The sequence below is a fragment of the Prionailurus bengalensis genome, chromosome E4 (genome assembly GCF_016509475.1).
Source record: "Prionailurus bengalensis isolate Pbe53 chromosome E4, Fcat_Pben_1.1_paternal_pri, whole genome shotgun sequence".
NCBI lineage: Eukaryota > Metazoa > Chordata > Mammalia > Carnivora > Felidae > Prionailurus > Prionailurus bengalensis.
Window position 1 is genome coordinate 9,720,810 of NC_057360.1, and position 19,416 is coordinate 9,740,225.

At 51.2% G+C, this 19,416-nt stretch overlaps 1 protein-coding gene across 1 annotated transcript in view; it reads right to left on the bottom strand.

Annotated features, from left to right (window-relative positions):
• GPA33 (glycoprotein A33) overlaps positions 1-16,695 on the bottom strand; it is a 31,817-nt gene extending 15,122 nt beyond the window's left edge. Inside the window, exons 1-3 of the mRNA XM_043569098.1 lie at positions 16,527-16,695; positions 7,962-8,116; positions 1,660-1,876 (exon numbers count right to left, since the gene is read on the bottom strand). Of these exons, the coding sequence (XP_043425033.1) occupies positions 1,660-1,876; positions 7,962-8,116; positions 16,527-16,695 (541 nt within the window). The remainder of the gene's footprint in view (positions 1-1,659; positions 1,877-7,961; positions 8,117-16,526) is intronic.
• Positions 16,696-19,416: the final 2,721 nt, after the last annotated feature.

The window sequence follows — 19,416 nt, forward strand, 5'->3', positions numbered from 1 at the left end:
TTCACCTAACGAATGAACAATATTTACGAAAATTTAAAAGATAGGCAACATTCGGTACTGGTAAGGATATGGGGACACAGTTATGCTCAGATAATGCTCCCAGCAATGTAAGTTGCTCTGGGGAAAACACTTTGCCGGGACGGATTGCCATTTAACAAGAGCATAGTCTTTGACCCAGAAATCCTACTTTTAAGAGTCTATCCAATAAAAATAAAAACAACGGAGTGGAAGAATACCTATGTATCTATTGATATCAGTATTGGGCATACAAAAAAACAATGGGAACAGCCTGAGGATATCCATCAGTATGGAACACTGGAACAAATCGTAGTACATCCATGTGACCGAACGTATGCTCATAGGTAGCTCTATCAATATTGACCTGGAGAAATATGCAGGTAACATTACCCAAGATAAGTTGCAGGGTGATCTTTATAATCTGATCTCTTTTTTTTCCGCAAAGGAAAGGAAAGAAAGAAAAAGTGTGTGTGTGTGTGTGTGTGTGTGTGTGTGTACATGCACACACAAGTGCGCGTGTGCGTGTTTTGAAAGCACATGGAGAAAAGTATGGAAGAATACACATCAGTACCACCACTAGTTACCGTGCTGGTGGTAGACCGGGAGGAAGAGACAGTTAATGATTCTTTATTCGGGGCTATACTGTTTGGCATTATATCAACAAACGCTTCCAGGCAGCCACTTTATTCAATTAAAAAGAAAATCCCACCAAGTAGCGTAAGGGGAGACTACAAAGGAAAATGATCCATCGTTTGGGTTTAAAGTGTTAGCGCGGAGCCCGGAGGCTGCTTCAGATTCTGTGCCTCCTCTCTCCGCCCCTTCCCCACTCATGCTCTGTCTCTCTCTGTCTCTCAAAATGAATCGATGTTAGGGGCGTCTGGGTGGCTCAGTCGGTTGAGCGTCCGACTTCGGCTCAGGTCACGATCTCGCGGCCCGTGAGTTCGAGCCCCGCGTCGGGCTCTGGGCTGACAGCTCGGAGCCTGGAGCCCGCTTCGGATTCTGTGTCTCCTCCTCTCTCTGCCCCTCCCCTGCTCATGCTCTGTCTCTCTCTGTCTCTCAATAATAAATAAACATTAAAAAGATTTTTTTTTTAAAAAATGAATAAATGTTAAAAAAAATCATAATAAAAAATAAAGTGCTGCTCACCTCCCAGGGTAGAGGCCATTCCTCCTATTGGACATAGAATAGGCATTGACTAAAATGTTCTCAGTAACAGTTGGACTCTGAGTCAGGTGCCTACTTTCTCTGGGCCTCATCTACAAAATGCAGATACTAAAGTAGATGTCTGGCCCTCAGCACCACAGAAAGGCACAGTGAGAGCCCTTATCTAGGATCTGCGATTTCTCTTTGCTTCTCCCTAATAAGTTCGCCTTGAAAAGGAAGAGAGCTTGGGGCATGGGGAAGAGCACTGGACAGAGCAGGGGCAGAATTTCCCAGGCTGACTCCGGGGCCACTCCAAACAGGCCTTCTCCTCTGCCCGGGGAACTGTCCTTGGTGGACACAGCTCAGAATAAAAAGGGAGGAGCAGCCCCCTGGCCTGGGGGAATCTGGCTTTACCTGACCACCCGGGGGGCTCCTCCTCCCTGCACCCCTCCCTGCACCACGGCCCTGCTGGCCCAGGAAAGAGATGGAGACACTCACCGAGGACTAAGAGCTGGACACGTGACTTTGAGGTGCCTCCCAGGTCCTCCATCAGTGACACTGAGCACTCGTAGGTGCCATTGTCTTCCATAGTCAGCTGACCTATAGTGATGGAGGCATCTGAGATCTCAGCGTTGCCAGATACATTGACTCGGTCCTTGTAAAGTTCACCACTGATGAGGGTTTTGGTCAAAAATTTCCAGATGAGCACCGTTTCCTGGGAGGAAGAAGAAACGGCACTCGGTCTTACCCCAAGTCTCAGCACGGACCTTGCAGCCCGTGCTGACCACCCTCACCCATCGTTCCCAAGCCCGAAGTGCTGACACACCAACCCATCAGAACAAACAGCTCTAATACGTGGTGCCCGTTTGCGGATCCTTTTATTGTGCGTGTATATGTTTAACGAAAATTTTGGAAGACCTGGGCAGGTGGGCCGTTCATACCGCAGGAGCACATGTGGATAAATGGGGCCTTCTCAGACCCCCACACTTTTGCCTTCCGTACAAGTGGCAGTTCTGGCCTCCCTCTTACCCATTCAATTTCAGTCCATTGTCTGTTCTCATTCATTCAACCAACCCATATTTATTGAGCACCTATTATGTGCCATACGTGGTGTTAGGCAGCCCCCCTCGGCTTCCAAGCCCACTTTGTTTACTTGACTCGTGCCTTTGGAATATGTTCATTCGTTGATATACTCGTTGTTTACCAAAACGAACATGACACTGGCTCAGATCACTACTTTCTAGCCAGACTGCCTCTATTCAAATTCCAGTTCCCCCACTTACCAGTTGTATGACCTTGAGCAAAATGCTGGCCTCCCTGTTTCCTCCTCTAGGAAATGGAGATCAAAATAATAATGCCTATTTTATACGATTTTGGGGAGGAGGACAGTAGATAATATATGCAAAGCAGGTAGGGCTTTGCCCGACATGCTAGGTTTGCTGTGAGTGCTAGACACAATTGTTCCTGAGGACCTACTAGGTGTGCCTGGCATTCAAAAATGGGTCACTCATGAATAACAAGAGCGATAGGCAACCCAATGTTAACAATGCCCGATAATTAGCTATGGGACCTCAGAAGAGAGGTATTGCTTCTAAACTGGGAAATCAGGGAAGCCTTCCTGGAAGAGTTCCCGGAAGACAGTTCCTTGGACCCCGAAGCACAAAGGAGAACCGGCCAGGCAAAGGGCTGGGGAGTTGGGGCAGTGCCTGTTGGAGGAAGACAGACGTATCTGGCATTTTAGGCAAACGGAGAACAACGGGGAAGGTCCTCGGAGTGGGAAGCTCTGGGTCAACCCCAAGTGGTTCATAGGAAAGGAGGTGAGTGTGTAGTGAAGGGTGGGTGGGAGGCGAGCCACGGGCAGGTAGCGATGAAGATCAGACTGCTGTCTACTGAGCACGTGTTGCATGCTGGGTACTCTTCTAAGCACTTTGTATGTATTATCTCACTTAATCCTCACAATACCCCCATGATGGAGATATTATGATTACACCCATTTCACACATGCGGAAACCAAGGCACCGAGAGGTTAAGGACTTCTCCCAAGTTTACATGGTTAACTGAATGGCAGGGCAGGGATTTGAACCAGATGTTCTGGCTTCAGAGCCTGAACTCTGGTGATTCTATGTTACCAGATTGCAGGCCCTGGGTGTATGGGCCTGAATAGTTTGCATTTTACCCCCAAAGCATGGAGAGCCTGCGTATTTCAGCCCAGGGTGGGAAATGAATTAGAAGGAGAAGGAAAGGCGGTTAGGAAATCTGCAGTTAGCAATTCAGATGACAAGTGATGGGTCTTGAGGCAAGGCTGTGCCCATGCAGATGGGAAGAATGAGTGAATTTGAGGAGCGTGAAGGGGACAGACAATGGGACTTGGGGCGTATTAAATGTATAGGGTTGGGGAGTGGCAGACGTCAAGGGTGAGGGTCTTTGGCCCGGATATTTGGGTGTGTGGTGATGTCACTTCCAAGAGAGGAAACACCTAGAGAGAGAATGGGTTTTTTAACGTTTATTTATTTTGAGGGGAGGGGCAGAGAGAGAGAGAGGGAGAGAATCTCGAGCAGGCTCCGTGCTCAGTGCAGAGTCTGATGTGGGGCCCCATCCCACCAACCGAGAACACGGAGATCATGACCTGAGCCCAAATTAAGAGTCAGATGCTTAACCGACTGAGCCACCCAGGTGCCCGGAGAGAGAGAGAGAGAACGTTCTAAGACAAACTTCATTCTGTGCTAAACGTGATGTGCCTGAGTGTTGATGGGACACGGGGGCGGGGAGCAGGGGGCGGGGGGAGTTCGCTAGGAGCTGGGCTCCAAGGGATGGGGGCTTGGGAGTCAGTGACCTAGATGTTGACCGAGCCGTGGGCCACGTGAAGCCGCCCCAGGTAAATGAAGAAGCGCCAAGTGCCGGGTTACTTCGTTCTGAAAGGTCAAGAGGAGGTCAGAGAGGTAGGAAGAAAACCCAGGATGAGACTGCCGAAAGGTCAAGGGAGGAAGATTCCAGACGGAGGTTGAAAGAGGTTGATAGTGGGAGCTGCTAGCGCGAGAGGAAACCGGAGGCCGGAGGAGCACATTGAAGTCAGCGGAAGAGAAGTCGCTGGTGATGCCAGGGGATTGGCGGAGGCAGCGGGCCGAGCACGCTGGGGAGAGACGGCAGCGTGGCCACAGTGTCAGGGGTGCCGCCGCCCGTGTCCTTTGGGGAAATTAGAAAAAGGAGGCCTAGTGTTCGGGCCGCCGCAGCCTGTGCCAGGGCACTCGAGCTGGCTAATGGAGTGCCCCCTGCCGGGCAGGGCGTCACTGTGACCGCCCCGGAGGGGACAGATAGAAGGGGCGAAGCATCAGGGGGGGGGGAGACGAGGGACGGTCTCGGCTGTGGACCGGTCCGTGGACGCAGATCCTTCCCAGCTCGGCTCTCTTCGGCCCTGCTGGCTCTGCCCCGGACTCTTCATGCCCCAACCGCCCTTCCAATCACAGCTGTCCCGTGTCTTCTCCCCGATCACCCATCCCCTCGCCCGTGTCACAAGAATCTCCCTGAGAACCCAGAGCGAATGCCTTCCTCTGCACCCCTGCTTACTCTCAAGGGGATTGCCTCAGATCCTTTCGGAGGTGAGGGATCCATCCGGAAGAGCTTTAGTGTTTAAGCACTGGGAGAGGTGCCTGGCAGACTTTGCATCTGCTTGGCTGCACCCACGTGGTGGTGAAAGAGACACCCTTCAGTTTCTCAGGCTGAAGGCAGCAGCTTCCCTCTCTAGGTTTTCCCCCGCTAGGATTCTGGAAATAGATAGGACGTGTGCCCGTGGCCCATCAGCGTCCCTGGAGCCACAGACAGCAGGTGCAGCAGGCCACGATTTCCTCTCCTTTACCATCTGTCCTTCTGCTCTAGGCCCTGGGTGTCCTGGGTCACCCTTCTCTCCTGTCAGGGAGAAAGCTAAATGCCTTCACTCTGGGTATTCCAGGGCCCTGATGCTCACCTCTGGCAGGCACGTTTGGGGAGCGGGGGACATTCAAGATACTTTTGTGATTTTTTAACCTCTCCCCCCTTTTTGTATATGTAATGCTAAGCATGAGAAAATGAGGAAATATGGCTCTAATGTTTAACAGAGGAAGGAGAAAGAAAAGACCCTAATTTCTGGGAGGGGGTCTCCGTCTATGTGGAAAAAGAGATCAGGACTGTTAGAAGTTTGTCTGGGGGCGCCTGGGTGGCTCAGTCGGTCAGGCATCGGACTTTGGCTCGGGTCATGATCATGCAGTTCATGAGTTCAAGCCCCTCATCGGGCTCTGTGCTGACAGCTCAGAGCCTGGAGCCCGCTTCAGATTCTGTCTCCCTCTCTCTGCCCCTCACCTGCTCGCACTCTGTCTCCCTCTCAAAAATAAACATTAAAAAAAAAATGTGTGCGTGATCGCCCCTGAGTTTAGGATCCAAAAATAATAATAATAATATTTTTTTTTTTTTGCCACGTTGTGCCTTTCCTCCTGGATTGTAAGTGGAACACAATCCTGGTGCCCATTTATACCGTGAAGTGGATATTGTTGCAAAGAACACACCAGAGGCTTTCTCACTGGTAAGCAAATAATGCCTTGTGAAGGCAGGAGAGAAACCCCTGTAGTTTTAGCAGCTGATGCTGTCTGTCTGCTGGAGAATAAATTTTGGATGTTCTTTCTTCTCCCCCCCACTCCGAAAATAAAATTAAAAAAATCAAATAGGTGCTCCACCTCTTCAAATTAGAGAAATGTGAATTTGATCAATAACGCGATACCTTTTTCACTTATCAACATGGCAAATATCAAACAGTCTGGAGAATGCTCTGTGTTGGAGAAGGAGGTGCCCTCGTGTTGGTGAGAGTGGACATTGCCATGACATCTAATGAGAGCCATTCGATTTTATTTATAAAAGTTTTAAATTCACATATCCTGTGACTCAAAAGTTCCATTAAAAAAATTGTTTTTATTGAGTTATTTTTGGGAGAGAGGGAGGGGCAGAGAGAGACAGGGAGAGAGAGAATCCCAAGCGGGCTGTCAGTGCAGAGCCCAATGAGGGGCTCGAACTCACGAACTGTGAGCAGAAACCAAGCGTCGGACACTCAACCGACTGAGCCACCTAGGAGCCAGAAGTTCCATTTTAAATAATTGATCCTATATGTATATAATTTAAATATACCTTCATGCTCTTATATATGTGTATATATATATATATATATCCATAGACACTGATATAGAGAGATTTAGTGCAACGTTACTCGTAAAGCAAAATATAGGAAACAATCAAATGTCTATCGTTGGTACAAAGAGCACATGCCTAAAATGAAACACAATGCAGATGGTTAAAAAATGAGATAGATATAAATGTACTGACATATGAAAAGTACGTATTAACAGAAAAAAGCCAAGTGCAGAACGACCTGTGGGTACTCTGTGTAAACATACATATTCATATATGTATATGTGCACATACATAAGTCTACACGTACGTTTGTATTTGTGTACGGCCTGTATTGAAGGCCACCCCCAAACTGTTAAGGGTGGTTCCCTCTGGTGAGGGGAACAGGAGACTGGGGGTTTAGGGTATGAGGTAGACAGACTTTCACTCTGGGTACCTTTTTACTGCTTCAACTTCGGTCCTATGCATGTGTTATTTATTTATATATTTACTTTTTTTTTTTTAATTTTTTTTTCAACGTGTATTTATTTTTCGGCACAGAGAGAGACAGAGCATGAACGGGGGAGGGGCAGAGAGAGAGGGAGACACAGAATCGGAAACAGGCTCCAGGCTCCGAGCCATCAGCCCAGAGCCCGACGCGGGGCTCGAACTCCCGGACCGCGAGATCGTGACCTGGCTGAAGCCGGACGCTTAACTGACTGCGCCACCCAGGTGCCCCTATATATTTACTTTTTTAATGTCACTTATTGACAAATCAGGTTCCCTACCACACCCGGTGCTCATCCCGACAAGCGCCCTCCTCCATGCCCATCACCCACTTTCCCCTCTCCCCCACGTCCCCTTAGCCCTCAGTTTGTTCTCCGGATCCAAGCGTCTCTTAGGGTTTGCCTCCCTCCCTCTCTGTGACTTTTTCCCCCCCCTTCCCCTCCCCCGAGGTCTTCTGTCAAGCATGTGTTATTTAGACACACACATTCACCCAGTTGAGGCTGTGGGGAACCAGGCACTCGGGCCCTGCTGGTGGAACACAAAATGCTGCCCCGTGGGGGGCGGCTTGGTAGCCTCCGTGAAATCGTGAAATCGCAAAAGCATTCACCCTCTCTGGGAGCGCATTCTACCTGCTCACGAACACAATGACATATGGAAATGGCTATTACTGGTAATTGGAGGATTGGGAAGAAACAAGTGCCTGTCACTGCGGGGCTCGTTAAATATTAACAGTGTCTCCACACAATGGACTCCTATGAGCTCTTAAGGAATGCGGGCGCTCTCTATTAACTGATACAGGAAGCTCTCCGGGAACGATATTAAGTGAAAAATGCAAGGGGCAGGACAGCCTGGAATATGCTGCCTATAAAATCTGGTCTCAGGGAGAGCTCTGTGCTCGTGAAAAGGAATGACGGTCTCGAATGGCACAATTTAGCTCATGTGAGACTGCCCAGCAGAAGGATATTTTAGAGAAGGTCACTTTTTCATGATAAAGGGCCCCGCCCCCGGGGCCAACATTCACTGCTTCCTCCCGTCAGCCCAGCCTGGGTGTTAACGTTTATTCTAACATTTATTGAAAGACTCTTTCTTTAGTGCTTGTCCCCTAAGAGGTCGTGGTCAGGTAATACGCATTCCCATGACAGGAGTATTTTTTTAAGGATCCTTACCGAGTGACTCCTTAGAAGCTTGTCCCATTGCACAAATCCATCGCGGTTGGAGGCAGAAGTGTGGTAGGTGCACGGAAGGGTAACGCTGTTTCCCCGGGCAGCCCGGAGAACATTCCGGGGGGTTTCCACAATGACGGCATGGGCAGTCACCCAGACTGGAAGGCAAGTGGGAAGCGGGAAGAAGTAAACCATACGGCATAGCCACTCGCTGCCCAGAGGGCTTCTGAGGGAATACCCAGGGACATCCTCCGTCTGCACTCGCAGCCGGACAAGATCACACTGTGCTCTTGGCCGTGGCGCACCAGCTGTTCTCCTCCAAGACTGAGGCGAAGACAAACGTGTGCCTTGGTCCACCCCATACCCATCCCGCAGCCCCACAAAGTTAAATGTATCGTGCGGTAGTGTGGTAGCTAAAAGCCCGGCTTTGAGCCTCAGCCCCACCTCTTACCAGCTGCGTGAACTTTTCTCATCCATCAGGTAGGAACACGGATACTTCCTAGAGCTTCTGGGAGAACTTGATGGGATAAGACGCGTAAATAGATACATTTTTTTTAGTCCCCGTCACATAGACGGCTCTTGATAAATAGTCCTCACCATCTTTTTCGTTGTGATGATGATGTATGTAGTCATTCATTGAGCACATTTTTACGCAGCGCTTGAAGGTGGTAAGGAGTTTTATAAATAAGATTAGATCAAGGTAAAGAGATAGAAGGTATTCCCCGGGGTTTGTCGGGAAAAGGTGAGTTTATTCTACCTAAGTTTATCAGGACAAGGTGAGGAAACCAGTGCGGCCACGCGAGTATGTCCCATCACGTGTGCTCATCTTACTACATGATGGTGACTCTCCTCCGTGTCCCCTCCTCTTGGATCTGGGTGAGGCTGTGACTACAGTGTGAGCGTCACCATACGGCTCCTCAAGCTAACCTGTAAGAGGCCATAAGCTTTGCCTGGCCCTCTTGAGATGCTCACTCTGAGGACCTAAATCAGCATTCCGCGAGGAAGTGAAGCGGCCACATGGTATTTGGGACACGCCCCCAGCGGAAGTCCCCGGGCAGCCACCCTCACTTCCCGGCATGTTAACTGAGCAAGCCCAGCCATCGAGGGAAGCAGAACCGAACGAACGGACCCTGCAGAACCCGCCCATAGTGAGGATTCCTGAGCAAAATACATGTTGGCACTGTTTTAAGACACAAAGTCTTGGGTGGTTTGGTTTGTAGCAATGGGTGGTTGGAGCAGAAAGCCACGTGGATACGTGTCATGAGAATTTTCTAGGCAGGAGTAAGTGTGGTCCACGCGAGGAACAGCAAGGAAGACACAAGGGTGGGAGGGGAGTGAGGAGGAGAGACGAGACAGAGAAGGGTCTTGTAGCACATATTTGGGGCTTTAGATTTTACTCTGGAGGCGTGGGAAGCCCTTGGGGGGGATTTAAGCAGAGGTAATCTATGTGACATACGTTTTTTAAATTTAATTTTAAGTTGACATCCAAATTAGTTAGCATCTAGTGCAACAGTGATTTCAGGAGTAGATTCCTGAGGGCCCCTGACCCATTTAGCCCATCCCCCCTCCCGCAACCCCTCCAGCAACCCTCAGTTTGTTCTCCATATTTTTGAGTCTCTTCTGTTTTGTCCCCCTCCCTGTGTTTATATGATTTTTGTTTCCCTTCCCTTATGTTCATCTGTTTTGTCTCTTCAAGTCCTCATGTGAGTGAAGTCATAGGATTTTTGTCTTTCTCTGACTGACTAATTTCACTTAGCATAATCCCCTCCAGTTCCATCCATATAGGTGCAAATGGCAAGATTTCATTCTTTTTGATTGCTGAGTAATACTCCATTATATATATATATATATATATATATATATATATATATATATATCACATTATATATATATCAATTATATATATATCACATTATATATATATATATATATATATATATATATATATATATACACACACACACACACACACACCACATCTTCTTTATCCATTCATCCATTGATGGACATTTGGGCTCTTTCCATACTTTGGCTATTGTTGATAGAGCTGCTATAAACATGGGGGTGCCTGTGTCCCTTCGAAACAGCACACCTGTATCCCTTGGCTAAATACCTAGTAGTGCCATTGCTGGGTCGGAGGGTGGTTCTATTTTTAGTTTTTTGAGGCACCTCCATACTGTTTTCCAGAGTGGCTGCACCAGCTTGCCTTCCCATATTTGACATACATTTTTAAAGCATCATCCTGGCTGAAGTGAGGTGAAAGGAAGGAGCATACTGGGGAACAGAACGGAAGCAGGGCAAACATTCAAGGGGCTATTCCAACAGTCCAGATGAGTGCAAGTGGTGGCTTGGGCGCAGGAGGTCGTGGTGGTGGCGGTGGAGAGAAGTGATCCACATTCGAATGGATGTAGAAAATAGAGCCAGTGGGATTTGGCTGCACATTAGATTTGACATGTTAGAGGAAAAGAGGAGGCAAGGATCTGTACAGGATTTGGCCTGAACAACTGGGAGGGTGGGATCGTCATTTACGGAGAAGACGAAGGCTGAGGGAGGGGCAGGTTTCGGGGGGAAGATCTGGAGTTTGTTTGTGGACATGTGAAGTTTGCGATGCTTATTAGACACCTAGGTGTTGAGGAGACGGTTGTGCAAGTCTGAAGTTCCCCGGAGAAGTCTTTGAAGGCCAGAGGACGGGGAGGAAAACAGAGAAGTGCACAAAGACAGGGAAGATATCCGGGACGGGGCCCTGGGGCACTCCAGTGCTTAGTGGTGGCGAAAATGAGGGGAAACCGGCAAGGGAGAAAGAGAACTGGCCAGGGGGCTAGGAAGAGAGCCAAGAGAAAGCATTTCCCAGGGGCCACGCAGGAAGCGTTTCATGAACGCAGAGGGGGCCAACCACTCCGATGCTGCCCCTCTGTTGGGCCAGGGAACTGGGAACCGAGAGATGACCACTGGCTGTGGTCACATGGAGGTGACCTTGGTATGAGCAGATTCCACGGAGTGGAGAGGGATGGAGCCTGGGAAATGGGTTCAAGAGCAAATGGGAGGAGAGGAAGAGGACGGCTTTTGCCAAAAGGGAGAGAGAGGGGAGGCTCCTGAATGTCTCAGTGGGTTAAGCGGCCGACTTTGGCTCAGGTCATGATCTCACGGTCTGTGAGTTCGAGCCCCGCCTTGGGCTCTGTGCTGACAGCTCAGAGCCTGGAGACGGCTCGGAGCCTGGGGCCTGCTTCGGATTCTGTGTTTCCCCCTCTCTCTGCCCCTCCCCTGCTCACGCCTCTGTCTCTCTCTTTCTCTCAAAAGTAAATAAACATTAAAAAAAAAAAGAGAGAGAGAGAAAAGGGGCTGTGGGGGCTAAAGGAGTCGGAAGGGCTGAGAGAGGTTTGTGCCTTTTTAAAAATATATGTTTCATGATTTAAACAATGTTTTTTTAAAAATTTTTTTTTCAACGTTTATTTATTTTTGGGACAGAGAGAGACAGAGCATGAACGGGGGAGGGGCAGAGAGAGAGGGAGACACAGAATCGGAAACAGGCTCCAGGCTCTGAGCCATCAGCCCAGAGCCCGACGCGGGGCTCGAACTCCCGGACCTCGAGATCGTGACCTGGCTGAAGTCGGACGCCTAACCGACTGCGCCACCCAGGCGCCCCTAAACAATGTTTTTTTTAATACTGCAGCCTTTGTTTTCCTCTTCTATGGGATCTTTGCATCCCTACTCAGCGAGTGAGACAAAAGTGTCAGACGGGACATCTAATCTGTGATGACAAAAGTAAGAAGTAGAGAAGTTCATCTCTAGAGCCTTCCAATTATCCAGTATCTCCTTTCTATCTGCCCAGAACCCACCCTGCCCCGAACAGCTGCCGCCCCCCCTTCCTGCTGCTGCCCGAGAGCGGCCTGCCTCATGCTCAAAGGGTTCTCTTTCACCCTCACCCCCCTCAAGGTTCTCCTCAAGGCCGAGCCCTTCTATTTGTGAAGAGTATCCAACTGACTCAGCTAATTCCCCACAAGGGGTTAAAAATGGTCAGTGTTGTGTTAACCTCTCCAAGGACAGACAAAGTGGGAGAGCGAGTGCTTTCACCTCTTGGAAGGAATCAGAATCTCCTGGTGCCATAGTTTGCTCAGGAAGAAGTTTAGAGTGGGTCCACTGTCCTAGAGGAAAGTTCCAGGCTCTCCCAAGCAGAGTGGATGCCTCTCTCCTTTGTGCCACCTGCTACCCAGCAGTACCTGCCTCTTAGCACTTCTGTCTCATGAAAGTTTATAACACAAGTGGCAGAGTGGCCAAGGGCCCAAATGCGGGAGCCAAACTGCCCAGGCTGCCATCCTCTTTCTTTAAAAAAGTTTTTTTTTTTTAATGTTTATTTATTTTTGAAAGAGAGAGAGACAGAGCGTGAGCGGGGAGGGGCAGAGAGAGAGAGGGAGACAGACTCTGAAGCAGGCTCCAGGCTCCGAGCTGTCAGCACAGAGCCCGACGCGGGGCTCGAACCCACGAACCGAAAGATCATGACCTGAGCCAAAGGTGGACACCTAACCGACAGAGCCGCCTCGGCACCCCTCTTTTTCTGTGTGACCTTAACCAACTTAATTAACTTTTCGGTGCCTCCGTTTTCCCAGCTATGAAACGAGGACAACAGTATTACCTAACTCAAGGTTGTTGGGGGGGATTGCATGGCTTACCGTAGTCAGCATGCATGTCCTCTACCCTGGCACAGGGGCAAGAACTATACCAGCATTCTAGATCGTCACGTCTTCCCCCTCTGCTACTCTGTTTTCCTCATCTTTGCGTCCCCAGGGCTCAACAAAGGGCCCCACCGAGGAGGTGCTCAAGCAAGCACTCTTCCACAGCAAATAAACGAGTTGTAGAGAATCTGAGCTTGAAAGATGGGTGGGATTCACACCCAGAGAAACTTGCTGGAGAACCTGTCTTACCGATTGCTAGAAACATGCCAAAAAATCAAATAAAGGACCAAAAGAGCCCCCCCCCCCCGCAGAGGGGAAGACGCCCCAGTTGGAAAGGAGAGAGGTCCATTGAACCTCCCTAAAAGGGTGGGGTCGGAGACCCAGCCTGAAGCCCTGATGACTGCTTGTAAATAATTAAGGTTTGTTAAGAAGATAATAAACTGTCTCCTGAGAGCTCACCGGAAAGTAATACATCCAAGGAGGATAATGAAATGTTTGATGGAACTGGCCGCTGGAGGCAAACGCAGCGCATTATTGGAACCCCTGGGGAACTGGCAGTGAGGCTTTCACTTAGGAAAATCCATCTGCTCTGAGAAACCACACGGTTAAGGAGGAGGTGCCCTGAGGCCAGAGGTGACCCCACCCGCCCCAGGGCAAGGCGCTGGCTCTGGCCTCGAGGAAGTGTTAGTCCCCTGGAGGGGGAGGGGCAGCTCACAGGGCCTGGGGGGGTTGGGGGGGGTGGGATCTGTGCTGCCTCCACCGGTGGCCACGGTGCTTAGAACTTAGCATTTGTCAGCCTGGACGTGTAGGGATCCGTAACTTCTAATCGAGTCCATGAATTTTGCCAGGGTCCTACTTCAGGGCCAGGCGCTGGGGAAGTGAGCAGAAACCACTGGGACCTCCTCCAGAAACCACCGGGACCGTCCCAGCCCCCGCCTGCTCGCAGGCTTGTCCAGACCTGCTTCAGGCGGCACGCTTCTCGTGCACACACAATCTTCACGTTCTGACGGCTGGTGCGTGCAGTCAGATGGCACGCTCCTGCTGGCAGGGTGTCTCCCGTTTCTCTTGTCGCCACTGCCTGCCAGCTCCCCCCCCCCCCCCACCAAGGTTTCTACAGAGCTGGGTGCTCATGAGACCTTGTGGACTGGGGCGCCAGGGCGACTCGGTCGGTTAAGCATCCTACTTGGGCTTGGGGTCACGGGCCCCTGCGTTAGGCTCGGTGCTGACGGCTCAGAGCCTACTTGGGATTCTCTCCCTCCCTCCCTCTCGCTGCCCTTCCCCACTGACTCTCTCTCTCTCTCTCTCTCTCTCTCGCTCTCTCTCTCTCTCGTGCAAAATAAATAAACTTAAAAACAAGTGGCCTGGGGCACAGTCCCTGCACAGGAAGGAGTCAAAGGTCCCTGCCAGCCGGCAGCCTAATGGAGCCTAATTAAGTGCAAGTGTCAAGGGAGTCAAGTGTAGGGGGAGGGACGGGCGGGGCAGTGTTACCACCCCAAGAAGGATTGTAACAGAAAGGCTCCTTGAGGAGGCGGGACTTGGAATTGCCCCGCCCCGAAGGAGTCAATTCACTATGCTGAACTTGTATGTGTAAGAACGCAGAAGAAGCAGCCAGAAAAAGCAAGACTCCCGCCTGGGGGGGGGGGGGGGGGAAGGAAGGGTGGGATCAGGTCCTATGGGACTAGCCGTGCTCACAGCGAGTGTCAGCTGCTTCCATGTGTGCGGAGAGACAAGTCCCTACGTGGGAGCCCCTGTCTGTGACTGTGTCCTGCCCGTGCCAGGTGTTTAGGGCATCCCTGACTCACCAGGGCAGAAAACGAGGAAGCAGCCCAAAGGCCACCGGGTGGCCCAGGGGAGGGAGGCACCTCAGGAAGGAGGAGGGCTCCAAGTGTGACAGCTGGTGCTGGGGCAGGGAGGGCTGCTCCAGGGACAGGGCTAGCTGGGAACAGAGACAAGCCCAGCAGGTGGGGGGTGGGGCGGGGTGGGGGTGGGGGGTGGGGGGGGGGTGGGTAAGACCTGGGCTCTGCCAACACGGAGGAGTTTGAGGGGCAACACCCTCTATAAGAGCCTCCAGGTGGAATATGTCTGCCACCAGCTTTCTCAATACTGAAATCCCTACCACTGAGGGGCGACACTGAAGCTGCTGAATGCAAGTCCTGTCTGGGGAGGAGGGGGGACACACTGGGCGACTCTCTTCCTCTCACCCGCAGGACCGACCCATCTCCTTAATTAGTCCCTCTTATCCATCAGACCCTGGGAAGGCACTCGGGATGGGTAACTTTTTTTTTTAAGTGCTTTTATTATTTTTTTTAAGTTTATTTTGTTGCCGGGGGAGGGGGAGGGGAGAAAAAATGCTAGCGGGGGAGGGGCAGAGAGAGAAGAGAGAGAATCCCAAGCAGGCTCTGGGTTGTTAGCACAAAGCCCGATGTGGGGCTCAAACTCACGAACCATGAGATCACGACCCGACCCCAAACCAAGAGTCGGACGCTTAACCCACTGAGCCACCCAGGCGTCCCTAGAATGGGTGACTTTTGATGGAAGCAGATGAGATTAGACAGTGAAGACTTGGAGAGAAGCTGGGACTGCCTAGAGAAAGAGGGAAAGAAAGAAAGGCAGGACAGGAGATAACTATACGCAAACCAGCTTGCTGCCTAGTGAGGCTCCAAAGGGTAGGTTCTCATTCATTAACACAGCAAATGGCTGCGGGGCACGCATGTTGCAGGCACTGTGCTAGACTTTGGGGAGAAAATGACAAGCAGGGGCAGGCAGGGTCACCGCTCTCCCGGCACTCAATCTTCTGGGTGAGTCGAACTGGAATGAAGAATCCCAGAGGCAAATGTGAAACCGCCATGGAAAACAAGTATTACACATTCAGCGACAGGATATAACAAAATTTGGGGATGAGAAGAGGTGCTCCTAAGGGAGAGCCTCTTGAGCTGACATTAGAGGATGAGCAGGAGTGAACCACAAGAAAATTGGAGAAGAGATGGGGGTGGGGGAAGAGCATTGCACAGAGGTCAGGGCATGGAGAAGGTGGGGCACATTCCAGAAAGTAAAAGAAGCCGTTTAGGACAAATTCCACGATCTGTCCTCTTTCAGCCAGGTTGCCTCCCCTTGTCCCCTCAAGACTGTCCTACAATGCAATTCTGGGCTGTCCTATAACGCCTTGTGGCCAGAAATGTGGAACGGGGCCCAAGTCTAAAAGGCCATGACGACAATTTGAGGGGTTTTATTGTGTGTGGGTTTTCTTGCTATCTGCCTTGATGGCTAAATTGATACAGTTCTTTTTTGCATCAAAGAAGTGAAGACTCAAACGGGGGAGGGGAAAAAAGAGCACTAATTAGTTTGAAAACCAGTTTATCTTTCTACAATTAGATAAGGAGAAAAATGAAGAACCCCCTGCTAGTGGGGAAAGGCAAGCATTATCTAGAGTCTAGCACGTGAATAATATACTCGGTTATCGCGCATTGCCATCGGTTTTCCACGGCAGAGCATACAGCAGACTTGGAAAGGTGCATGCTTAAAGCCAGGTTAGTCTTACATTCCATAACTATGCTGTTTGTGGGGCTGTTGTGGCTAAAGTAGTTGGCTATGCCCAAATGGGCGTTGACCTGTTCCCACAAATCTTTATCCCAGTCTTCATGGGCAAGGAAGGCACTGCCATGTGCTCTCAGCCAATCTCTTGTCCTAGGTTCCTGGTTTGGTAGACAGCAACCCCCTCAACACAACTTTTGTCATCACGGCTTGCGCTATAACGACTGGTTTCAGTCCAAGGAACCTGGTGGTGAGCATCAAAGGGCCAAGTGGCCTACTTATTTTCAACAGTAGTACGGTTCATAAGCTCTGCCACGTCGGAAAAAGAGCCCATCTAAGCGCTCGGTGGAGACAGAGATGCCCTCACCCCACATCTGGGCACCAGCCACAATCACTTCCGGCCGCTGATGCCGGGGGATGAGGCCCCCACTTCCTGTGCCAGGCAGGTGGGTGCTGGCTAGAGCCAGAGGCTGGGAGCTCAGTGGTGAGCCTCGTGGGCCCGCCACATCCGGGGGTCCCCCTCTCCGGCCCTTCATCCTCCTCAAGGGCCCCCTTCCTCGGGCCCAACCTATTCTGACCCCCCACCCCCACCCCAGCACGATGGTGGCCCCGCATGGCCGGGACGCCAGCCGCCTTTCTTGTGCTCCGTGGCGGCCATCTTAGGGAAGAGAACGAGTGCCCGGAAATGGGCGCAAGGAGACTGGGAGGGGTGAGAGGTCAGCTGCTGGTTGGGAAGAAGCTTTGTTTTGTGGAAGTTGTCGGCCTCGAAGGGCACTTTTGATTTTGAGGGGAGAGGAGGGGAGTACTGAAAAGGAGAGGAGCAGGCAGAAGAGCCTTCATCACCGAGGACAGGACTGCAGTGTGGAATTTCCCAGGTCAGTAACAGCTAAGAATGCTTGGTAGGATGGAAGCCCAAGTCAGGCCAAAGGGAGTCTCAGAGGTGAGGAGAGGGCTCAGTGAAAAGAGTTGGAGAGGAAAAGTGGACCAGAAAGTTATAGTGGATTGTGGAAAACCAGGCGTACTTTGTGACGGTCAGACGATAAATTCCTATTAGGAAGACATCAGTGGGGCCCAAAGTGACCTGAGAAGGCTTTAATGGAGGAAAGGGACTTGTGGCCTTTGAAGATTAGACAGGAAAAAAAAAAAAAAAAAGGAAGGTGTGGATACTACAGGTAAAGCCAGTGATGAATACGTTTCCAAACCGAGGAGTAAACACGGGATATGACAGAAATTTTTGGACCGTCCAAGGTATAGGAGGCAGTCTCGGGGATCAGTCGGAGTGCTGACATGCTGGGGTTTGGTGAACATTCCAGGGGTCTATAGAACTTAAATCTAACCTAATTAGGAGAACCTACCCTCACGATTTGAGTCTGGCAGTAGGTGGGAAACCCCTGCAGAGCTTTAAGTAGGGGTAGTTGACATGGTCATCATTTTATTTTAAAAGATTGTTCTGGCTCCAGTGTAGAGGACAGATAGAAGGGGCAAAACAGGCACACCGGGCCAGTTAGAGGCTGTGCCTCCCTGTAGAGGGGCCCAGAGAGAGAGGAGCCAGAGTTAGCATCAGCTTGCCAGCCAGTGGACCATCCTGGAAGTGGGTCTTCCAACCCCGGGAAGTCATCCCGGGTGATGCCGCCTAGAGCAAGGACAAGCGTCCCTGCCCAGCCCCATCCAAACGGCAGAGTCGTGAGCAAAACAAATGCCTACTTTATCATTTTCAGTCCGGGGCTGGTTTCTCACACAGCAATAGGAAGCTGTTAACAGATGACTGCTAGGTTTCTGGCTTTCATTCCTGGACGGATGAGCGTCATTTATGTACGAGGCAGAGTCCGCTGAGAAAGGTCAGGTTAGGGGAAAAGATTACGAGCTTGCTTTTCAGCTGGTGAGTCTGCAAGTGCTTCTGAGACATCTAAGTTGAGAGGTCACGCGGGCTGTTGGATCTGCGGGTGTAGGTAGCTCAGGAGAGAGGTCGGGTTTGAAGGCACAGATCGTGAGCCCCTTGGAAACGGGTGACGCCCGAAGATGTGGATGCGACTATAGAGTGAAAGTAGAAGCGGTCTAGGCGTGAGGAGCTCTGACATTTCCTGGTGGGCAGAGGAGAATGAAGCCCCAAAACACACCTGAGAGGAGGAGGCCAGCACGGAGGAGGAGAACCGGGAGAGGGGGTATCATGGGAGCAGACAGAATAGTTTCCGGAAGGAGGGATGAGCAGGGTCAAGGGCTGTCAGGAATACAAGCACATCCTGAGCCAGACGCGTTCTCCCCAGGCCTCCCAGGGACCAACCTCACAGTCAGCAGGGTGGCTGCGTTACCCAGAAGCCCGGGGATGGGACTGGGGGACAAGGGCAAGATGAGGGTCACACCTGTGCTCACCAACCCGTTCCGCCCTGGAGTCTTGTTTCTTAAACCGTTTCTCAGCATCACCATCCCTTGGGAGCTTGTTAGGAATGCGAAATCTCAGGCCCTGCCCTGCCGAATCAGTCTGCATTTTAACAAGATCCCCAGGGGACGTTGATGCACGCGAAAGTGCGAGAAGGCACGCACTTGGGCCCCTGAGTCGAGACACCAAATCAGAGGCCGGACGGTAACTCAGGACAGTCTCCAGATGGCGCACAACTGAGCCGAGTCACTTGCAGAGTATCCGTGGCAACAGAGGTGACCGTTGATTACACCTACTTTCTTTCAAGTTTCAGTATGTGACATAAACATAGATGGCACGTGAGAATCACCTGGGTAACTCTGTCAACCTCAGGGAGACACGCAGATTCTGCCTCCCCATGATTCTGATTCAGAAGGTCTGGGGGGCCGGGGCATCTCTGTTTTTTACTCCCGGGGTGATTGTGATGGGCAGCTCGGGTTGATAGCCACTGCCCTAAACCATCACTCCTCCCCCTTTGCACGCGTACTCCCCTTGGGCTGACCATTCATGACATCCTTCCCCTTTGAGGCTGCGGCCGGGACTGGCGCATTTTAATCCTGATCGAATCTCTGGCAGGTAGACTGTGTAATTCCCCGGGCACATGAGCCCTCCCTGGGAGTGCTGGCTTCTGACCTGTGCTCGGATACCAGGAGCAGGTGGTACCCAGGCCCCTGGTGGGAGCCGGGCCCGGGGGATGGGCGTGACAACAGGGCTCATACCCACGGAGGAGATGAAAGGCTGGGCTGCCCATCTCACAGCACGCCGCGCTGACACCATGCTGGCCCTGGCCTGAGTACCGTCCTCTCAGAGTCAAGCTTCGCTGGGCGCAAGGCCACCCTCT